This window comes from Rhagoletis zephyria, unplaced genomic scaffold, assembly GCF_001687245.7.
Source record: "Rhagoletis zephyria isolate East Lansing unplaced genomic scaffold, Rhagoletis_zephyria_1.1 Rzeph_scaffold_02312, whole genome shotgun sequence".
In the NCBI taxonomy this organism is placed as follows: Eukaryota; Metazoa; Arthropoda; class Insecta; order Diptera; family Tephritidae; genus Rhagoletis; species Rhagoletis zephyria.
The window spans coordinates 17,736-42,463 of NW_016159396.1; the positions used below are offsets into that span (position 1 = coordinate 17,736).

General features: G+C 35.4%; 1 protein-coding gene across 4 annotated transcripts in view; it reads right to left on the minus strand.

The window, feature by feature from the left end:
• Nucleotides 1-22,380, minus strand: part of LOC108366535 (putative thiamine transporter SLC35F3) — a 37,085-nt gene extending 14,705 nt beyond the window's left edge. For all 4 annotated transcript variants that reach the window (XM_017620963.1, XM_017620961.1, XM_017620964.1 and 1 more), the window contains exons 1-7: nt 21,924-22,380; nt 3,266-3,812; nt 2,746-3,193; nt 2,139-2,317; nt 1,926-2,054; nt 1,614-1,803; nt 1,460-1,549 (exon numbers count right to left, since the gene is read on the minus strand). In XM_017620963.1, coding sequence (XP_017476452.1) covers nt 1,460-1,549; nt 1,614-1,803; nt 1,926-2,054; nt 2,139-2,317; nt 2,746-3,193; nt 3,266-3,700 — 1,471 coding nt within the window. In that variant the 5' untranslated portion in view covers nt 3,701-3,812; nt 21,924-22,380. The remainder of the gene's footprint in view (nt 1-1,459; nt 1,550-1,613; nt 1,804-1,925; nt 2,055-2,138; nt 2,318-2,745; nt 3,194-3,265; nt 3,813-21,923) is intronic.
• Nucleotides 22,381-24,728: the final 2,348 nt, after the last annotated feature.

Consider the following 24,728-nt stretch of genomic DNA (forward strand, 5'->3'; position numbering starts at 1 on the left):
ACAAGACCCCATGAGCCGGTGGCATAGCAGCCAAGCTGTTCAAAGCCGGCGGGCGGAGAAATGGTATGGCGCATGAACTTGTTGTTGAGCAAGATTTGGTCCGATGGCTACAATCCCAAAGAGTTGGATCCAAGCGCACCGGAAGGGGACTCCTACTGTTTACGCTATTTACCAAAAGAATAAGCGTTTTTATAATTGCATATGCGGTCTTATCGATGACCTTATCTGTAGCTCAACCCACAATTACAGCGGACGACGGCAAAGCGGTCGGCGGTAAGTGAACAGCCGCATAGTTGCCGCAGTGAAATCCGTCAGAGTATCTAAACACAATTACGGCGCACGGCGGCTTCCGTCAGTTGACATTTTGATTTAAAAATAAATAAATATGTTTTCAGTACGTGCGGGTATGTATGTAGATTCTTTGGAAATAAAAATGTATGAAAACATTGCCAAACTTGTGAAAATAATAAAAAGTACTACAATCAACATTGTGCCGTCCTCGCTGAGCGGTAAATATAGAAATAATTTTAAATCAACCAAAAAACGTCGGCGGTAAAAACGCTGCCGCCGCAATTATGAGCTAATCCATAGGGCTTTGCGAGTTCTTATTTTGACAGCGGTTAAAGCTTAAACAGACGGCAGCGTTGATCCGGATTAACTCGGACTTGATCTGGATCAACTGCAGATAATTCCCGAGTTGATCTGGATCAACGCTGCCGTCTGTTTACGCTTTTAACCGTCGGCCGCTTTACCGTCGTCCGCTGCAAATCTGGGTAGAGCTTGTGTGGTGTCAAATCTGGAAAATCTATACATACATATGTATAATACAGTAAATATATCACTAGGGGTGTAGCGAGAGCATAAAAGTAAAATAGAACTAGAACTAAAACCGTTACTTTTCAAGCAAAACTTTTTTTTATTTTTGAAAGCAATTGAAAATTTTTTGTCTTTTTTAAATTTTAAACCCAGAAAAAAGTTTGTTTCTTTAATACGCAAGATATTTTAGAATAAAGTATAAAAATATTCTTTAAATTCTCTTTCTAAAAATATTAATTTGGCCTATAGCTATAATATTTTAAAACGTATACCACAAAAATAAAACTACTCCTTTTCATCATACACTTTTTGGGTCAACGGGGTATTTCCGACCCAGGTCTTAGAAATTTTTTTTTAATTTCGACCTTATCTATCTAAAACACTAATAAAATAATTTTATCCAACTAGCTTCTTCTAGTCACCACACTGCGCAGCGTTCTGAGTTTTGGAAATTGGAGTGCTCTTAAAAAATATAACTACTCAGAGCGAGGGAGAGGGGTGCATTCTAAAACGTCAAGACGCAAGGCAGCAGTCCCTTTTATTTCTTAACCGCTACAACTACTCTTTAGAATTACATATGTTTATTGTAGCAAAAAAAACCAATACAATTATGTTCCTAATAGATACCCCCAACACAACTTACCTCCAGAAACTGGTACTGCTGTTATCAAACCGAGCGTTACAAACATATTATAAGTGACCGCTGCGCTGAATTGCATTAATATGTGAAAAACTGGGAAACAAATACATAATTTCAATGATTAAATGTCATGTTTTCAACATTTTAATTTAATTACCCAATAACAATATACTGGCAATTAGTAAAATAATCCATGGCATACGATCTGACGGCATACTCTCATAGCCAGCCAAGTAGAGTCCCACGCAAACGGGCCACAACAGTAACGCATTGAGAAATCCAAGCGTAGTAAAGGCAAATGCAATCTGGCCAATCGGTGGATCGCCCATCACTTTGCGGAACATAACCTAAAAAAAACAAAAAAAAAAAAACAAAAAACAAAACAAAAGCAAAAATGCGCAAGTTAAACTTTTTCGCTGCATTAACTAAACTTACACGCTCAAACGGAAATAGTTACAGTAACACTCACCCTGAAGACTGCGTAACCGGCAGCGCCCAGCGTTGCCAGCACAACACCGCTCAGCGTGCGACTTTCCGTAATGCCATCCATGTATGCAAGCAGCGCAATGCCGGTGTCGCATAAAATGACCGCAACAATCTAGATAGGATTAAAAAGCACTTAATTGAATTTATTTTTGTAACAATTTAATGCGATGTCCCGTTTTGTTACGAATACACATACCCGTACACCGACAAATTGTTCATGAAGAATGACCCATGAAAGCAGATAGACACAAGCGACATTGGTTGCGAATAGCGCCATGGCATCGGTGGCGAAAAGTACGCGCAGAGACATGGTATATAGGTAGGTGGTCACCAGCCAGAGGATGCAGAAGGAGAGGCAGCGATTTAGAAAACGACCTGATGGCGAATGAGAAGGCGTGAATTCATTACAAAAATAAGGAGTGGATTAGAGATTTGACTGAATTTTAAAAGCATAAATTTATTGATGCGTATGTACATTAGGGTGGTCCAAAATAGCAAGTGAAAAAGTAAAGTCAGAATTTTAATGCTCTTACGTCCAGGACTCTTCTATACCGAAAAATTGATTACCCCTATTTTTTATTTTGAAATCAAAAAATATTGGGATGTCGCTGTTTTTTTTATATAAAATACATGGAGAACTTTGAGCGCTTTTAGGATCTTCTAAATATTTTTTGATTTCAAAAAAAAACCTAGGGGTATATTTTTTCGGTACAGAACAAAAAGCATTAAAATTCTGACATGACTTTTTTTGGACCACCATAATATGCATACAAGGACAAGTGTAATTGAAGTAGTCTACTTACCGATTGTGAAGCCACGATCGCGGAAACCTCGCAAAACATCACCCAAAATTTCGCCTGGCTTGTCGCACTTGCGCAATGATACGCGCCCCAGCACATAAATGGGGAAAAATAGAAATGAAAAATTCGTGAAGAACCACGCTGCGAAGAAAGGCGCGCGAAATACGGTTGTCTCTGGTAGTGTTGGTGGTGCGACTTGCAGAAATTTTTTAGCCTCCTCCACCTCAGAGGCGCTTAATGAATTATCACTGATACCTAGCAGATGTTTGGGATCATCATCGTCAATATTTGTGACCAAATCCAATTCAATGGCGCGATTTGATGTGCTGTCGAAGTCCTCTGTAGTAATACTGGCGTAGGTGCTGCGATTTAGGTAAAGAAATTTGATGCAATGCGTTGCGCCAACCCATGAAGCGGTGACGAGTATGGTGACGCAAACACCAAAATACATCTGTACGAGAAATGATCGATAGTACATAGACATAGTTACCCATTCAAAAAAAAAAAAAAAACATTCTCTCACCTTTCTCGCAAGTTCCGAACAACACGTCTCCCTACAAGCTTTCAGTCGACGGAAACGTACTTCAGTGACATCTGGTCCTGCCTCCATTGTCGGTGTATCCGGTTCATTTATACCACCAGTAAGACCACCTACGCCACTTATGCCACAACTACCAACAAAACTCCCACCACCAGCGCCGAGTGCACGCCGCAAACCTTGATGCGTACCGACTGGTGTCGTAGCATCCCGTGTGTCTGGATGTATTGTTATAACCTCACTAGGATCTTGTTGACTCGAAGAAATTGAGTCTTGGTGGGCGATTTGTGGATTGCTTGCGTTGAGCGCATTACTAAAGCCCCCATACGGACCATTCGGAGAGTCACCGGTCACGACGACGGATGGTGCGCGTACCCGTTTCGGGTTAAAGATGGCGGGTATCTCTCCGTCCCGGGTCATGCTATCGGTGCGTTGTTGAACCCTCACAAGGATAACGATGCATTATATTGTTGGCAAGAGAGTGGAACTTGAGCGACTCCTAGTTACAATTGATTTCAGGGATAGGTAACAACTGAAAATTAAAAGAAAATATATACGTACATACATATGTAAATGCATTTTTTATACTATACTTAAAGTCATGTTTAAAATTGATCCTTTCTGAGCACTGAAAATGGGTCTACCAGGTTGTGGTAATCACCCACGGTGACTTCTACAAATTTTGATCAAACTAAACGAATTTCGCAAAAACGAAATTTATAAAAAAAAATCTGGCCCTGATTCCGAAATCGTAACGGATTTTCTTGGACAGGTCTACTTCTTCAAATAACGACAAAAATGCGAAAAATCTCAACACCCACTCCGTCGTGGCTGAGTGGTTAGAGGTGCGCACTAAATGGTTGCCCCTCGGCAGGCAATGCCAAACTCCCGAGTGCATTTCTGCCATGAAAAAAAACTCTCATAAAATGCACTTCGGAGGCGGCGTACAACTTGGACAAACACTTAGCAAAAGTATAAGTGCTCCTTTGCGGGTTTGAGTAGGGATAAAACGATACCATAGAAGTATCGATACCTGCACTTTGAAGTAGCTTCGAACGAAGGTATCGATACCTAATAAGTATCGGGCAGAAAGTATCGATACCTACTTGTATCGATATTGGTAGCTATGTAAAAATTGTTTGTATAAAAACCGCTATCACATATATATGAATTTTTGTCAAAATGGCATCCCAAAAAACAAGAAAAAATTGTTAAGTCCAATAAGTTGTTTTTTAAAAAGTCCCCAGAATATTGTTAACAGAATTTGCTTCTTTTGTATGTACGTATTTTATTCGTTATACTTTATAATTATTTGGTACAAAGAGAAAGCGATTGAGATCAAAAATAATTATTTTAAAATTATTTCATAAAAATGAATTACTTAATAAAAGTCATCTGTATTATAACACTGTTCAACAGCAGTTTTGCGGGGTAACAATGGTATACATATTTCTGAAAGTAGTAATCACGCTGATAATTTTTAGAGTAGAAAAGTTGCCAAGTTCATTTGTAGAAAATTTACAGGGGAAGAAAAAAACTTTTCAAAACATTTCCTTCAAGACTTTTGCAGAAGGTTCCGTGGCAAATTAAAAGATCTAGAATTTTTGGTGAGCTTACCAATTTTTCTGTGTTACTTTTGGATTTAGTGAATTTGCCCTTAATTGAATATAAACGGAAGGAAATAAAACAAGCACGTTAGTTAATACTTTTGAAGACGTTGCGTTTTTATTTAATTTACCTTGCTCCCTATGTCCAAATATGAGTTTTCACTTCAAGCTGGCAATATGTTAATGAGATAGGTCGTCTTTCTTTTTAGGGCTTTCTTTTCATTGGCAACTAAACTGCCAACAATTTTTACATATTCACAATAATAAAATAGATTAAAAAATAAAAAAGTCTGGGGATAAAATAGTCACTGAATCCAGTTTCGATACAAGTACTTTCTTCCGATACCTACCCAGTTCTCGGTTCAAAAATATCGATACCAAAATTACTTGGTAGTATGTACTTGTGTTTACTAGTATCGTTTTATTCCTAGATTTGAGCCAGTTGTTCATCCCAAGTGCAGATAAGTCCTTCTGGTCAGCAAGCATAAATTGGCAAATACACAATAATATTCAAATGCAATACCATATGCACCAGATTGTGATTACCCTTAAGGGTCAATTTCAGATGCAAATTTAAATGGAACTTAAGCTTATTTTTGGATTTTTATTTAAATGCCATTTAACTTTCGTTGGGTTTCAGATCACTTATATTTATATACTCCCAATTACCCGGCGTGCTTCGCTGCGCCTTAAATGTATTTTTGTGTTGTTACTCTCTCCCGAAACTCTTATGGCCTCATTTATAAAATATATTTAAAGCGATTTGTGACGTAAAATTTAAAAATAAAATTTCGATATATTATGCATTGTTTATTCTTTTTTTTTGAGTGTGGGTGTTAGTTAATATCTTTTCGAAGGTAATTAAAAAATATGTAAAGGTCTTATAGGGGAAAAAACAACTTTTCGTAGAAATGGTATAAAATTCTTGAAAATCAATATTTTTCGATCTGAAAACTGTGGTTCTCTTCAGGAAAATTCCAACATTAATATCCAATTGCTTGTTTAACCATTTTTTAATACTAAAGATTTTTTATTGGTCCACCAATTGCAGTTTCTGGGGGTTTTGGAGAACCTATGAAATATAGCTACCATGGAAAAATGGTTAAAGAAACAATTGGGTTTTAGTACTGGTAACCATCTGAAGATAAGCAAAGTTTGCCGATCGAAAAATGTTGATTTTCAAGAATTGTATACCATTTCTACGAAAAGGGGGGGTTTCCCTCACATAAAATACATGGAAAACTTTGGCGCTTTGAGACCTCCAAATATGTTTTTACTTCAAAATTAAAAAATGGGGTATATTTTTTTCGGTATAGAACAATCCTAGGCAGTCAAATACGTTTATGCGTGTATATATGTGGTACAGCGCAGTCACGCCGCTCATACACATCTCGTTTGCCTTTGTGAGCTCGCGTTTGATCGGAACTGATGTACAGCAGGATTTTCGCGAAGCTATGCGGTGTATTTCGCGACCAAATAGGCTTAAAGCTCAAACAGACGGCAGCGTTAATCCGGATTGGTTTCAAGGTAGATAAAATATGAAAACAACGGACGAGACGGTCGCGAACAACGCATTTTTAGTCGTTTTAGATATTTTTTTTTAATATTTCTTCTTGGTTTCTTTCTCTTCACTGTGAATACCTCCATAACAATAAATGGCCGGCAATATTTTTATCCATGGCATGCATCTGGAGACCTTACGTGTTGAATTTAATTAAACCTAAGTTAACCTGAAAATCGCGTACCGTAATCTTTTCACGCGTGCGTGTGTGTGTGTGTGTGTGTCAAAGTTCGTAACCGGCATACATACATACATACTATGCGTGCCAGACTGGTAGGTGGTAGTTTTGCGAAGCGCCAAATTGCAAACGTGCAAATGACGTTATAATTTATTCGCAATGCGATTAGATGAATTTTTAATTTTTAGCAACAAAGTAAAAAATAAAAATTCACTAACCGTTCACCGTGTGTATTCGTTATATGGAAGCAAATGAGGCAAAAAAAAAAAAATTTTTAAATTCAACAGTAATTTTTAGCCATTTCAAAATTGTACTTTGTTATACCAGAATTCAATGGCCTACATAACTGCATACTCAGAGTCCTTCTAAGAAATGTAATTAAAAAAGTTGGAAATTTTTACGAAAGATTGTTGGTTTTTTTCTAAATATTGCACAAAGCTGGAAACTTGAATTTACACGGGTTTTGTTAAAGAATGAAATATATTTATACAAAAAAAAATAACCAAGATTAATTAGCAACGAAAATAATGGAACGTATGCATAAAAACTAAGCAATTGCTTTTACTTAAAATTTCATACCTTTCACTTAAATTTATTTGAACAAATTGAGTAAAGGGTCTGAAATTAAAAAAAAGAAGCCTTTGCTTAGAAATTATGCATATGGCCCAATATGTAAAAATGTCGTGCGGCTATAATTATTTCGACGTATTACAATCATAAACTTTACATCCCCACACAAATAGCATATACATATGTATGTATGTATGTATGCGCATTAGGGTGGTCCAAAACCAGTAAAGTCGGAATTTTATATACCTCTATTTTTTATTTTAAAGTCAAAAGATATTTAGAGGTCGCTTAAAGCGCTCAAAGTTTTCCATGTATTTTTTGTGGGGAAAATCCATTTTTCGTAGAAATGGTATCGAATTCTAGACAATCAATATTTTTCATTCTGAAAACTTTGATTCTTTTCAGGAGACTCGCAACAATAATACCCAATTTATTGAGAGCCTAAAAATTCCGAATTTACTTTTTTTTTTACACACATTTTTGGACCACCCTAATGTACATACTTTTCTACAATATTGTGCAGCCTGGCAGTTCCTCTAATGAGCGCCGTAACAAGGCAATTTTGCGACACTTCTTTGCCGTTGGTCTACGAACTCACTCGGAGGTCACCGCTTTGATGCCGACCGGAGACAATGCCAGCCTAATAATGTCGTAATTTACTCTCTTATTTATAATGAGAAATGTTGTCTTTGCATGCTTTTTGTGAATATTTGCCTTGGCATGACCTTGTCCACGCATGCGTGAGCATCACTTGAACGGAACTCAAGTTGCACCTTGGCATTTGCATTTTTAATGCGGTCCCAAAGTGTTTAGATTTTTTTTTTCTAAATTTAAACTGAAATTTGCTTAAAAAATGCGTTACGGAGAGATTTTATGGTTGCAGAAAATGATTTTTTTTTGTTCGCATTAACTCATCTTTAGCAAGATTTTACTAAGTAATTGTTGAGGAAATTAGTTAAAGTCTGAAGAGATTCAAGTAAAGTATTTACGTATATTAAGTAGAATAGATTATAACCATGAATTTTCATTTCCTTCCCTAAAGCTCATGGCACTCGCATTCTTACCTAGCTCTACCGCTGAAAATTTTTCTGCTCAGAATAAGGAGCACGAGTGAAAGTAAATGAAATGTTACTTCGTTTCATTATCCTTCCTAGAAACGAAGTGCAGAACATTTTCCATAGATCTGAAAAGGCTAAGAAGTAAACTTGTAAGAACGATCGACCCCAAAAGTCCGGTTCGGTTTCAACTGAAAAATACCAATTTTTTTTGTTCCCAAAGTTTATAAAGTTCTCTGATTCTTATAAGTTTCTCTTGAATAAAAAGAAAAAAACTTGTAATAAATTTTTAACCCTTCCACAGAAATTTCAGTGATATTTTTTAAGTAACCATACGCTCAAAATTTTAGCCTCAAATATTAGTTAAAATAAAATAAATACGCTTTTAACAGTTTCCAAGAAAATGTGATAGAGGAGGGAATGGAATGGAAACACCTAGTGTTGTTCAGATACAAGTAACTACGAGTAAATATTCGTAACATTCTTCAAGTACTGAGTATTTTTTATACTCGAGTCCTTCCCGCAAGAACTTAGTTTCTGTAAATTGTTTTCATAATTTTTCCTGGTAATTCCTCACAAAAATACACTTTACAGAAAATAAATTTCTTGCGTTAAGTGAACAAATCCCCTCGTTTACCAGATTAAAAATGAACTTTTCAGCCATTAAAATAGGGTTTGCAGAAATATGTCATAGTTTGTGAGAATAGTAGCACCTGTGCAGATAACTCACACGAAAAAAAATATGGAAAAGAAAATCACAAAGTGAATAAATTTACCTAGAGCGATTATCATTTTTTGCTTTGATGGTAAAATAAAGGCAGTACTGATGAAGTCGTTGTTTATGACATTCAATATTACTGGAGTCTTGGATGCAGTGCTGCAAACCACTCCAAAGATCGTTGCGGTCGGTTCAGTGGTTGGAAACACTTAGAAAAAGCTTGTACGGGTACAAGAAGCGGCTCATGAGTATCCCTGAACAGCGGCTCGGTTCGGTTCGGTTCAAATGCTTCAATTTTCTTTATTTTTATGATTAATTTTTTTATTAAAGTATGGCTCGCTAAATCTGTGGTCATAAGCAATAAACGCCTAAGTCGACTTAAGAAAGTATTTAGTTATATATGGTATTTTGCAACTACTATTTCATGTGTATGTGAAATCCCCATCTCGCAAGCTAGGCGAAATATTCAAAAAGTCATAGACGAACATATTTTGGTTTCCCCATAACATTATACACCAAATGTTTAAAACGTTTTTTCTCAAATTCATGTTTTTCGACTTTACGGTTATTGCTTTTGACCATAAATTTCAACAAAATTACATCAGAGTATTAAATATGTAAATTAGAACTAAAAACACTAGAGTATGCAGTTTTATAGCTCATTCCATTTTAGTGTAAAGTGTTAAGTGCAAGTTGTAATTATCTTACAAATCGCATTGATTTTTGATTTTTTAGTTTGCTGGCGTTGTTCCATATAAAAACATTTCAATCATTATTTATATGGGCCGAATTACAACTCACGGAGTTCCGATCAAACGAAAAAATTAAACTTGAAAAGTGCTATAATGGATTTTCATTTTAAAATGAACCGAACCCTATTTGAAGTGGTTTTCGGTTCGGTTTTGGCATTTCAAAGTAAAAACGGTTCAGTTCTTGGTTCGGTTCGAAGCGCGAAAATAGCGATGGTTCGGTTCCTAACCGGTTTGTAGACCTGCTTGGATGGTATTTAGATATAATTATTTACAAAGTGTTTACCTTTTACCTTTACATTTCAATTGCCTTAAATAATATGTACTTGCTTGTGCATATGAATTGTTAATTGTGCAGATAAATAACTACTTTAAGCAACTTCCGACGCAGACTATGCAGCGAAATATCAGCTATGCATTTTCATTTCTAGTCAAAAAAGCGCAGAAGAGAACATCTTTACATATTTGAAACATTTATTCAAATATATTTTGAGCCCTAACCGTCGAAATAATGTAAGCGACATTTTTTTCAAAATTTTATTTTTTGATGAAGAAATATTCCTAGAGCGTCTAGATGCATTTCTGCATCAAAAAGACAATTTTTTAAAAATGTCGCTTACGTTATTTTGGCGATTAAGGCTCCATTTAGTTTAGTACGTCCACTATTTTTGAATTAACTTAAACCTGTAATTTGCCAACAACAATATAAAAGTAGCAAAAGTCAGTGCACAAAATGGAAACATCCACATATGTATGTATGTTTACAGTGGCTCCAAAAAACGTGCATCCATAATACTTGTTTAAAAACGATTTGTCTGCCGTTATTGAAACTCCTCACTGCACACTTCATTTGTAAAAAATCATCTTTTTCAGTTAAATGTTCACTTCTTGGTCTTTGTGTTAAATTGTTTTTCGCTTATGACGTCACAACTGAACAGCTGGCTGTCAAACTCAAAGCAAAAAAGATAGCGGAACGTTCAAGGCGCAATCTTACTTTCCACTATCATGCATGTACTTATGATACCGTATGCTAACGACGGCAAACGCATGAAAGTAAGTGGTCTGTTTTCATCCACTAAGTGTTAGATGTCGTTCTGCACTGCACTGTTCTACACTGATATAGCCGCCGTGTATGTATCATGAATCTGAAAGTTTTTCATTGGGTAAAATTTTTCACAAAGATAGATTTGAGCCTGGGTTAACATATAGGAAGGTTGCCACCTGCTAAAAAGTTTGAATTGCAATTTACGTAATACGTTCAACGGAATATTTACAATATCGATACGCAAAGAAATAGATTAAAAAATCTTTAATTTAGAAAAAAATTTTTAATATTTTTACCAACTATTTAAAAGTTAAATTCAATTTTAGTAATAGGTTAATTTAAATATTACAATATGGGTGGCGAACGACAAAGAAGAATTACATAAGCTTTATTTTAAAAATATTTTGAAGCGGGTTGCCACCTTTTCAAAATTCAAATTCCGTTTTTAATAAGCCGATTTAAGTATTACGATATGGTTTTCCAACAATAATTAATGTTTAAGAAATATTGAATTCGAAAAATATTTTGAAGACGATTGCCACCTTTTTTAAATCCTAACTCAGTTTAAATAATAAGTTGAAAAAAGAATATATTAAAATTCGGATGTCAATCACAACCGGTATGAAGGATTTGTTATGAAAATTTTTCACAGAAGGTTGCCACTTTTTTAAAATCCAAATAAAATTTAATCAGTTATATTATTAATGTATTGAAGAATAAAAAGGTGTAACACAATTTAATTAAATATAATAATATGGATGTAAAACCAAAGATGTCACAGAAAGCTTCAGGTGAGCGGAGCTGCGAGCAAAAGCCAGTATACTACTACAAGCGCATATCGTAGAAAGTCGTTGCGTACAATACCTCGTATCCGCCAAAGATAATGCCACGTATGAGGGCACAAACAAATTTAAATTTTGTTACCCAGTCTGAATGAGGGCCTTATCCTCTTATTCTAATTTAGTACTACAACTGTTAGTCGGTTTGGCCTGCTGCCGCGTACAACAGTTCAAAGTTAGCTAAAAAATAATAAAAAATAAAAAATATATAAATATAATATACAAAATCATTTTATAATATTTAAGTATAATAATTGGTTTAGAACGCATTACATCGTCGAAATAGCAATATGTGGTCATTATTTTGCAATCTTTTGTCATCAGTTTCTGAGATTTGAAAAATGAGTTTCGGGCTTCGCACTCTATTAAGCAGCCCCGACGTTATAAAAATAAAATACTGTAGAAAAACTAACTGTATCATAAGTTTTGCGCACGATGTCAAGAGTGAGGGTCTGAACCTCCGCCATCTCACACCGCAGCGGCTTTGATAAATCCCTTTACATGAATAATTTCTTGAGTTACTGTATTATGAACCTATGTATATAAATTTACTGCCCACTTGCATTGTGTGGAATGAAATGTGCAATTAGGTCAAGTGGAAATTATAAAATGCATTATAACTAAATTATCTTTGAATGAGAAATGAAGAGAAAAACTGACAGTAAGCGATTAGAAGTATTTGAATACATACACATGCATACAAATGCTACTACGAGTACAATATTTACAGACGATGGAATTCTCCAGCGGCGCTAGGCAATCAACTCAAGTGCCGCAAAGCGACAGGAACAGTAATTCAAGCTAATGCAGTGTTGCAGCACAATGAGTATGTAGTAAAAATAAATGAGAGCAAAAGGCAATAATGAAGACGAGAACAAAAATAAATACAAAAGAAAGCAGCAGAAAAACAAAAAACAAAAAAAAAAACGTTTGGACAAGGTTAATGTAGCATACTTGGAGGCGCCGTGCCTCATTCCACACTATTACCACCCAATTTGTTTATCAGCTAAAAATGCATGTATGTATGTATGTGTGTATGCAAGCCGAACTAGTAACAAAAAAAAAAAATTAAAATAACACTTAGAATCGCGTTATGAAGCCTATGAAAGAGAAAAAAAAATAAGACACAACCAAACGTCTCTGCCACCCATATCACAAGCTTTTCAGTATGTTTGTGTGGGCTTCTATTTGGCCATTAGACGCGTATTCAAAGCCAACTGTGATGACAAGTGGCTTGTCTTGTTCGCTAGCTACCCATTTTCGTGGTCATGGTTGCGTCTACCTCACACTACAGCCATTCGAACGGCTGCATGCGCCTAAGTGTATGCAATGGTTTGCAACTTATAAGCTTCCCTTCTTGTCTTCGTTTGTTATAATAGCCTCGAAAAAGTGTTTCTAATGCGGCCACGTACAACAGGTGGACACGCGCTGATGCACACCAACCTCGCAGAACTGTTGACAGTGCAGGCAAGCGACTGATGTAATTGTTCATACATACATACATACATATACTATATATCAGGGTTGTTGCGAATGGTATTCCGAAATAAAAGTCCTTTCCGGTTAATAAACAATCCGCTTATCCAAACTAAACAAATTTGGTATCAAATGAAAGAGGACTTAAATAGCTTTACAATTGAAATGCCTAAACGAGGAAAGCCAATAGAGCCATAGAACAAACCTTGTGTCAGGCATATGAATTTCTTTAGTATTAAATTATAAAAAAAAAATATAAATAGAGGTCGTTCGTTATTTCTGTTTAAAAGCTATTTCAGTCCTCTTTCATATGATATCAAAATTTGCTCAATTTGGACAGGCGGTTTCTTTATTATCCGGAAAGGACTTTTATTTTGGAAAAATATTCGCAACAACCCTGCTATATATGTCCAAACATAGGTGAGTAAACTGTGTATGTGGAGGCGTGGATCGTTTTATTTATTTATGCAATAAGCACATACGGTAACAGTTGAAGACCCATTGGTAAGGTTGAAGTATTCGTATGCGCTATTTTTATTTATTAATGTATGCATCTAATATTTTTTTTAACAACCGCATGCACATCTTCGCCTATCACGATTTTTCACTTTCCTCTCTGCAGTTTTATTTTTTTTTTCCATTCGCTGTTTAAGTTGTCTGTCTTTTCTGTGGCATTTTACTGCAGTTGTGCGGCGCTTTTGTCCGCATTTCGCATGCACTTTACTATTAAGTATTCTGACAGCATTTAGATGAAGGCACTTAGAAATGCAAGCGAACATACATATGTATAAGTACATAAGTATATATGTATGTACATACAAGTATATCTACAGCAGTGATTATCAATGTGGTCCAGGTGGACCCCCAGGGGTCCAGGGGAGACTCGTCGGGGGTCTACGCTGGCGTGAAAATAAAATGGGGGTTCATAAGTTGTCAGTGGGGGCCACGAATATTTATCTGGTTTCGATAGTAAATAACAAAAATGTTAGCTTGGCTTTACCTATCAATGTAGGCTGATATTACAGTACTCAAAAAAATTTAGGGAGCAAACAAAAATCCAAATTTTTCGGTGATTTTTTACCGGCTGTATATCGGGGAAAAATGGTCGTATTGTATTTGTATATGTACATTAGACCATACCACCTTACAAGCAAACAAAAAAAGTTCAGTGCATACCCCTCAGTCTAAATTATTTTGGCATGGCAATTTTAAGGAAAAAACTTTGTCAAACTTAAAAGTTTAAACATAATCAAATTGCTGAGCGAACTTCGTCGGAAAAAAATTTGCTGTCAAAATTGAAAAAAAAACACTGATATAGCAGACAACCAGTTTTGGAGATTCATCTTTTTGCTTTTTTGTCTTCATATTTTTTATTTGTCATTACACTTTACTTTTTACATTCTTCGGTGATACCTATGTACATTAGATTGCATCACTCCCCATACAAAAAAAAATCGATACGGTGTTTACATTGGAATTATAAAATCTATTATATTTTAAGACGTCCACCAAAATATTTTGGAAAAATATTAAGATTATTACGTGAGCTGAACCTATTTGAAAATTCCTCCAAAAATTTAAAAAAAAAAATGAATAAAAATAGTTTCTTATGGATTTTTGTTTTGAAAAAATCCCCTCAAATAACAAAAACGTTTAAGCCTAAAGAATTTGCATAAAAATATTTTTAACAAATTTAAAAGTATTTTGAAAGGAATCGTAATAGTGAGATTTTTGATGCTGTATTTTATCTTTTTTCAAAGATTTGTATAAGAAAAGCTTGAATAACGGAACCTAAACTCTTCCGATTTAGACTTGTGGGGTATCATTGGAAAGGTATTCTCTCACCCTTTCAAAAATCTCATTATTACGATTCCGTTGAAAAGGTTTTTAAATATTTCTATGGAGATTTTTTAAGCCAAATCTGTTTTGTCATCTGAGGGAACGTTTTTCAAAAAGTTCTTTAAGAAACTATTTTTATTCATAAAAACCTCCATTTCTGGAAGTATTTTCAAATCGGTCCAGCTCGCTTAAATCTTAATATTTTTCCGAAATATTTTGGTGGACGTCTTAAAATATAATAGATTTTGTAATCCCAGCGGGAAAACCGCAACGTTTTTTGGTGATGCAGTCTGATGTATCTACATACGGCAAAAAAATTAATACATAGTTCTACTGGAATAATTAAAATATTTATTTTAGCAAAAGTTTAATGAAATTTTATGAGTTTTAATCTAATGACATTCGGGTGGTATGTTATGGTGATACAAACTGAGATCTTTAAAGCAAAAAAATGTTTCCCTCGAGGAAAAAAACACTGATATATCGAGCCCTAACCGCCAAAATAACGTAAGCAACATTTTTTTCAAAATTTTCTTTTGGATGCAGAAATATTCCACGAGCATCTAGATGCATTTCTGCATCAAAAATAAAATTTTGAAAATAATGTCGCTTACGTTATTTTGGCGGTTAGGGCTCGATATAATACTTTAAAATCCGACTGTATATAGCAAAGATATAACACAAAATATATAAAAAAGATCCCTACGTTTGAGCAGGCCAATTTTTTTCTCGAAATAGCCGTGCAAAATAAACGTTAGACTCAGGGGTCTACGGCGATTTTTTTTTCGGTATGTTCTAATATATATACATATGTATGTATGTACGTCGGCCGTTGTGGTCTAGTGGTAAGCAGTGCGCGCTTCCACTCCGCAGCACCTGGGTTCAAACCCTGGTCAAAGCAACATCGCAAAAAATATAGAAAAAAGGTTTTTTCTTAACAGCGGTCGTCCCTCGGCAGGCAATGGCAAACCTCTGAGTGTGTTTCTGCCATGAACAACAGCTTCTCATAAAAATACCATCGCCGTTCGGAGTCGGCGTAAAACTGTAGGTCCCTCCGCTTTGTGTGACAACATCAAGGCGCACGCCACAAATCGGAGGAGAAGCTCGGCCAAACACTAACGTTTGTGTAAGCGCCAATCTATTATTATTATTATGTATGTACATATATTTATCTAAATTCCATTAAACAAACGCTTTTGAACAAAGTTATAATTCCCCATAAGTGTGATCGGGGGAAAAAAAAATGCAAATGCTAAATATGTGCTTGCTCTACAAATAAAGCCGAACAAATGTGTCTCATTATAATAACGACAGCTGCAAACTACTTACTTAAAAATTAAGTACTCAAGTAAGCGCTTACAGAGCGCAGCAACACTCAAAGCATAGTAAATTCTTTAAATTGCACGAAGAATAATGTGTAAATGTAACTGCTAGTGAATCCTGCACAAACAGAATACTTGTAATTTTAAATGAAATATGAGAACCGGACATGCGACCATTACAGCGGTAATTGGGATGAAAACGAAGGGGAATCGCAAGTTGTGAAAGCAACAAGGTTTGCAAGAGAAGCAAACTAGCAATTGCTACTGAAGCAGTAATATTAAAGACAAAAAAAGCCTTCTTACGGAATAGCAGTTGAAACCAAGAAAGCTAGATATACAAAGTTTAAATAACTGTAATAAACCTAAATGCTGCACATAAACATTAATTCAGCCAAATATGCAAACAAATGATAACTAAAATGTACACATACATACACAGCTACTGTTCAAATATTTGGATAGTAAATACTTTATGTCTCACAAGTACTAAAGCGAAATAACAAGCAGACAGAGGCACACATGCAACTAAGCGCATATAAAACTGAAATGCGCCTCATAGCTGCCTTGCGGTGTGGCAAAGACAAACGTGCGGGCGGCATGGCGTATACGCGACATGACATTTTTATGGAGCTGGTCAAACGCCACGTTAAACGGCCTTTCTGCCGAAAAGCGTCGTAACGAGACAGTCAACAAATAACAGTAAAAAAAGCATGTCTACATAAAGAAAAAAGTAAGTCATACAAATATGAAGTAAAAAAAAAAACAAATACAAATAAGGCTGTGGAAAAAATAAACGAAAAAGAAGCAGAGGCACAAGTGAAAGCGCAATACAAAAGCCTTAAGGCACAACACAAAAATTCAGCTTTGCTTGTGAGTGGCACAAACAATGAACGTCAAAAGCAAGCTGAGTAAAAGCCCACAAAAAACCGCAAATGTGAAGGAAAAGTGGCAAAGGCGACGCAAGGTGAACGAGGTGCACTAAATAGGCGGCGGCAGGGAGCGGTTTTTAGACTTTCATTCATACAATTTAGCGCTGAGTGGCAGTAAAAGGAAGCATAAAATGCATTAAACAACTATGAGGCATTTCCAACGTGCAACAAAAAAAAAAAAAGGATAAAGAAAAATAGCGGTTAAACGAAATATTTATGTATAAAAGTACTGATGTATGTAGGCAAGTATGTTTTCGCCGCCATATTTCACTGCTTATCTGAAACACTACACTACAGCACGCAGTTGCATGTCGAGTTTTTGGCTGTGGTTTTCTCTTTACGGTTTTGGTTATACATATCTTCCCCTTTTTTGTATGCGCCTAACAGCTAGGTTGGAACACTTTTCGTAATTACCTAAGTTCTACTGCGATTTGGCTAGCCTTTTGCACAACCCTCTTTGATTTTCTCCTTCTTCCCCTTTTGCTTTGGCTATTCTTTGTTAGCTTATCTAAAAGTTTATTTGCTTGTGTGTCTTTCCGGAGGTTCCTCCGCTTACAAGCTGACACACACATATACATATTTATTTACATATATATACTTAAGCCACGAAGTTTGCTGGCCGAGCGCATTCATTCTTCCCTGGCATGTCCAACATCGTATATGGTATGCCCTGCAGGGAGAATGATTGTTTTCGAATAGTTCTTCTTGTCTTTCATAAAAGCAAAAAATGCCAGTAAATTAAAAAGGCCACAAAAATAGAAACAAATTTTAGTGTGGCAAATGTTAAAGCTAATTTTGATGGATTTTTTTTTTGCCGAATTAGATATAGACAAAATTAGAAATTAGATTTTCAGGACTAATTGCTGAAAATTTAAGCTTTAATTAAATTTCTGGAAGCAAATTCTATCACTTTTTGTTTAATTTCGGTAAGTACTAAAACTCCACAAAAACCTGTTGTTATTCTGTTCATTCTGTACAGGAATGGCATTTTCAGGAGTATTTTCAAAATCTGAAGCTGATGGGAACTTTATACCGTAATCAGCATAAGAAATCTATCAAAAAAAAAAGCTTTAACATTTGCCGCACCAAAATTAGTATTGCCATGTGTTAAGTTCCGGTTTTCATCTTTACTCGAAAAAAAGTTTTTCTGATATGAGTAGAAAATTTCCAAACATTTTTTATGCATTCATAAAAAGCAAAGTGATTATAAGCTAGGGATGTTGATTTTTCTAAATTTCACGAAAAGAATTCGAATATAACCTGTGTAATTTTTAAGTAAAATCTTAGTTTTCTGAGAGTGGAAAGCAAGAAACCAAAATTCCATCACATTTAATTACAAGGCCCACATTTTTTGCGAGTTGTAGACGTTATAGTGATCCAATCTTCCTCATATTTTATATTGAGCTTTTTTTTTAATAAAAGAGAGTGTATAAACTAAATTTCATCGACATCGGATGAAATTTAATGTTTCCGCCCACAATAGTGAAGGGAGTGGCAATTATCCTGTCTTTACCAAATTTCATAATTTCCTATTTCTAAGTAAAATTAGGTTAATTATTATTTTCACCTGCCTCCATATAGTCGAACACTGTGCACCGTCAAAAAAAAAATATATGTATCTAAAATCAACGCGGCAAAATAAGCATAAAACAAACAAAAGAAAACGAGTCAAAACTGGTCAAAATGCAGAGACTCTATTATGAAACTATAAATCTAAGTACCTTTGGACGTAAAAAGTTCTGCAAAGTTATCGAAAAAGTGGTCGTAAAGTAAAGTATGAAGAATTTAGAAAAAATCCTGATAGGTTCCAAAAAAAAACAAAAAAAATCATAGAAAATCTCGAAAGAATTGTATCTTTTACTAGACTAATTGTGGTTTCACACGCGATGGTTACTGGTTGAACGCCAGCTGGCACAAGGTGTATGTTTAGCTGTTAGAGCTTTCTCACAAGCTGGTGCCCGGTTGTATAGTAACATTCTGTGGCGGCAAGCCGGCTTCCAGTTTGCCGTTGACCGGATCATGTGAGACGGCCCTAACTCTGTAGCTAGGATCGCTGTAAGCGCTGAGAGTTGGTTTTATTTTAACAGAGTTTTCTGTTAAGTACTAAATTGAATTGGTCGTTTTGAATTGCCCTAATCAAAGACTAAAATAACCTACCATGCTTTAAATCTAGAAAATCTAGCCCGCAACTGCATTTTTGTGGTTGCCACAAACATTTTAATTGACAAAATGCTACCTGAGCGTTGCCCATCGAACTGAGGCTGCGACCCAGCGAATACTACATTCACGATGTTTCTGCATTAAGCCCGGTCTAAATCGGCAAATCTATCAAGAGTTGTGGTCGAGCTCAACTAACGGTAGGTCCAGGAAACGTGCTGTTTCGACGTAGTCGGACTAAAGGAAAACGGGTATTTTACAGGAACATTGAAGAGGTGGTAGAGGTCGCGGGAGTACATTAAAAAATCGGACATGTGCTGGTCATGGTCTGGGTAGAGTCTTGATAAGTTGAAGTTGAGTCTGGTACAGTATCCAGATCATAATTCTGTCAGAGTTACACGAGCGTCTCTAGGCAGCTTAAACTCTGCAATGGTTGATAGTTGAACTACGATGACGGCATTTACGGGGGGAGAAAGTTTTCAAAGGTGGTGATTATCTCTCGGTAGTTGCCGTTGATGGTCGGTCGGCGCAATGTCGGGTTCAGTCGTTTTGTGATGTAGGTCTAGATCTCGTCTGTGTACTCATAGAGATGGCTCATGATTTGCCTGTTGGTTGATTTCCTTAATACTCTCTTAAAGACCTCCGCTTCATTACCTAACACGCTAAAAGTGTTTAAAATTTGCATGCTTAAAATATTTATTTTCCGATTCGTGATTGACGCCGAATGGAGATACCAACCGGCGCCATGGAGTTAAATTTGGTGATTACATTGACTGTCGGGCCAAACAGTTCTCAAACCCCTAACCACTTGACAATGGAGGCCGCTAAAAAAAATTCTAGGTGACATGAAATATCTTTTGTATCGCTCAGAGAATTCCCTAATCCAGAATTCGGACTCTGTAGTCAGACCGACTTGGTTCATTTGATAACGTAGGCAATTATTACTGTTTGGATAACAAGTAACCTGGGGCTGGATTCTCTAACGGTGAGTTTTCGGGAACTCGCTTGAAACTCCGAACAGTGTAGTGTTCTTGCTATCTAAATTGCTTTTAAAAATCCTACTGGAATTCGCCAATTTAAATAAATTACACAAACCCATTAGCGCACACAAGGGGTGGGTTTTGGGGTTCAAACCCCCCCTAAAGCTAATAACCTCAAATACAAACTCAAGGAAATAATAAGAAATATTTATTATAATTTCTGTTGCTTGAAAAAACGCTTTGCTTTTGCTGTAAAGTTTCATGAGGAAATAAATATACGAGCATTTTTTTCTTGAGAGCTGCAAACTGATTTATGAAAATTTGGTTGAAGAAAATTTCTTTTCCATTTCTCGTCCGTCGTTTTATATGAATTTTTCGTTTTTCTTGAGAGTTCAGTTAATTTTTTCGCAACCCGAAATATTAAAAAAATTTAGCAATCGTGAAAAATCACCATCTATCGAAAACCAGAAACCAGAAATCGAAAAAATGAACATAAAAGTGCAAAAATTCGTGGAATCAATAAATTTATTTTTACTGACTCTTTTTTAAAATTTTTTATTAGGTACTTTTGAAAGTTGAGCGCATCTTGAGTTTATAGAACTTTTTGACTGAATTTCTTTATTCATTCTGAACGTTTGGAATAGACTTTTTTGTTTATTTATTCTTAAGAACGTTCCTGATGATATGTTGACGTATATCTCAAAAGCATTCTGTTTATTCCGGCTGTGAAATGGGATTATCCGGAATGTATAAAGAAACACAGCCTTTATTAAACAAGTAGTTTTTAAGGAAAGAACACAACCGACTTCAATTCTCATATACAAATTTAGGGGTGCCGTTAATTTCTTCGTGATCCAATCATCGGATCTCTAAACCAAATTATGGGTACCATCTTTCCAATAAAAAAAGGATTATTGAAATCGGTTCACGGTTTATTTATTTATTACATACTGTACATAAAACTTGCATGAATGTATTTTAAAGAGCGTATTATCTGAAGCAAATTTTCAGTATTTTCCGGTGATATATATTCAGAAATATAAAACCCCCCCTAAAATATATTCCTGGGTGCGCCCCTGCACAAACCTATTTTCAAAGTTGAATTTTGAATATTCCAGTGGCACCTCTAGTCCACGTAAAATTCGCCACTTCGTTACAAAAAAGGTATATACACTTTAGTAGTAAGAGTTTACATAGGGCATGTAAAATCATTAGTTTGGAACTACTTCCGTTTCCCTGCAGGGTATCTGGATACATATGTATACGGTCACATACATATGTATGTAAGCTATAAAGTTCGTAACGCTTCATGCGTGCTTTGAAGCATACATACATAACTACTATGGCTAGATGAGTGCAAGTGTACGCGCGCGCGCCTGTATGCCTGAACGTTTTCAATGTACTTAAATTTTCTTTCCTTATACCTACACGATTTTTCCCCCACTTACACACAAACGCGCACACCTATGTATTTTATTGCATTTTCCTTTTTAAACGTATTCCCAAAGTCACCGAGGTCTTGAACGCATTTTAAATTTAATTGCATATTATACTCATGAAAATTTGATGTTATGCATTTTTTATAAACATTGAAAAAGGCCCATGTGAAAGCATGTACCTTTGCTTTTGCTGAGATTAATGTAGTAGCTGTAACATTGTCGCCAAGGAAATTATGCAATTTCTTGTATAATTGAATTTTATTAAATGCACTTTACTGCTTGTAATTTGACAAATATTTTTTCTTCGATATTTTCTCCTCCTTCTCTCGCTTTAAGGTTATACCATACACTTTTCTTCACTTAATTACACTGGGACTTGGTATGCCTAATTTAGGATTTGTTAACCACATTGCGACTTATTCGTAACCAAATCAGCAATCAGCAAGCCCCGATGAGCCATTATTCAATTCAATGCTCCACTATTCAATACACTTATATGTATGTATGTAAATATGTTGTATTTCCACTTAATCCTTCCGCCACAGCTGCTGCACAAATAATGGATTCTTACATGTGTACACAAAATTATATTTAATTTTTTTCCAGCTCTAAGACTAAGGTTACATGGACCGTTCCGCGTCGCATTTATTTCTAGGGAGCTCAATGTTGACTGAACTGACCATTCGTTTCGTTTCGTAGACAGACTTTCTCAAAACAGTTACGCTTGTCGGCTCGTTAGGAGGTGGGTGGCAAAGCTCAAAAGCTCCACTTCCCAATGAGCTTGCAAAACTATCTCATCGCTCAATTCTATTTTATTCTCTTCTACTTTCGTGCTCGGCTGGCTTTGTTAATGGGGACCAAAACACTTGTTTGTATTTTCCCAGTGCACATTGGCGCCAATCTTTTAGTTATCTTTTTTTATTCCGCTTCGATTTGTTTATGTTTTGCTTTGTTGTTGCATTGGTGAAAACAAATATTTCGGAGGCATGCGCGTGACCGCTTCTGCCGATGCCATTAACGTTTGGCTTGGTGTCAATGTACTCGTTTGCGTGCCACTTCGTCACCGCGCAATGACGTTTTGTTGTTGAATTTTTAAAAATAACTACTTTTTGTAACTAATGTAGTTACATTTGCTTTATGGAGAACTACATACATACATACATACATATGTGTTAAGTTATAAATAAGCTATCTAAGCTATTAATTTGCGGAGCCGCATCCATACATACATTCAAACTTACTTGCATATGTATATGATAAGTGTAACATTAGGATGGGCCATTTTTTTTACTATGCACGTATAGCATAGGAGAATCCTACGTGCAATTCTAACCAAATTTGCCGAAGAAACTATGGGTCTAAAATCAATTTGAAGTTTGCCAAATTTTAAAATAGGCTTCGAAGAAAATTTTCACTGTTGCGCCCTCTGGTGGAAGTTTAGTTTAGGTAGAAATATAATTAGCAGAAATTGATTCCTCATACCATAAACCCGCTAATAGCATGTATTAGAAAAAATTTAAGCACTTCTTTGCGACACTACAGCAAAATCCTAAGAAACCTATTTTCGCAATTTGGCAAACTACAAGTTCATTTTAGAGCCATGATTTTTTCGGCAGATTTACTTAGAATCATTCTACGTGTGATTCTTCTGTACAATACGCGCATAGTCGAAAAAATCTCCCATAAAAATTGAGCCGCCCTAATGGTACATACTCTTTTTGCCCATAAGGAGATTGCTTTTTCTAAAGTAGTCATGTTAGGATATAAGGCTATTCAAAGCTTTGTTTGAAGAAATAATTAAGCATTTACACCGAATGGTCAACCAGGACCGAGAACTAAAATGGGCAATCAGTTGTATGGGAGTTATAAGTTATAGTGTTCGAGTTTTGACGGTTCCGACAAATGGTAAATCAATCATAAAAGTTTTAGTCGGATATGTCGAAAACTGAAGGGCTAAATTGCGTTCAAACAGACAGACAGATGTACATACTTGGCAAATCGACTCAGTTCGACGTTCTGATCATTTTGGCAAACATTTTTGTGAGTCCATATCTTCTTCTTCTGATACTTAAAAACATCGGACCAAATTTGTAATACCATTTCCTGTTCATGTAATACCATTTCATGCTCATTTTTTTATCGGTATTTTTATCGATTTGTTATCGATTTTGTAATCGATATTGTTAACTATTTTGTTAATTTTGTTATCGATATTTGTCTATTTTTTATCGATATCTATCGATTTTGTTATCGATATTTGTCAATTGCTAACGATATTTATCAATCGTTACCGATATTTTTCAGTTTCGTTATCGATACTTGTCGATTTTGTTATCGGTATTTATAGATTTTGTTATGGATATTTTTTATTGATTTCCTTATCGATATTTTTATCGGTTTTGTTATGGATATTTTTATCGATATTTTAATTGATTTTGTTATGAATATTTTTATCGACTTTCTAATAGACTTTGTTACCAATAGTATTATCGATTTTTCTATCGAAATTTGTATCGAATTTTTCATAGACTTTGTTATCGATATTTTTATCGGATTTGTTATCAATATTTTATTGGATGTTACTATCGATTTTGTTATCGATAGATTATAAAGATAAAAATGAAGATAAAGGAAAACAGAATAACATAAATGTAATTAGAACGAACAGGGGTAGAGGTAGAAAAAAGAGAAAAAATATAACCTTAAGTAAAAGCAGATCGTCGTTTAAAGTGCAAAACCGCGTATCAACAAAATGCCAAACCGCGTATCAGCAAAATGCAAAACACTCATATTTCAAAATGGTTCTCTTTTTTATAAAGCAATCGCATTTCTGGCTAGTATATTTCAGGACGAATGGATAAGGATTGAGCCAAGAGCTTGTGTGAGCAAATCCAATTTTTGGCAGCCAATGTCAGTTACACGGTTTTGCAGAATGACGATACGCGGTTTTGTACTTTAAACGACGATATGTATGTATGTATACT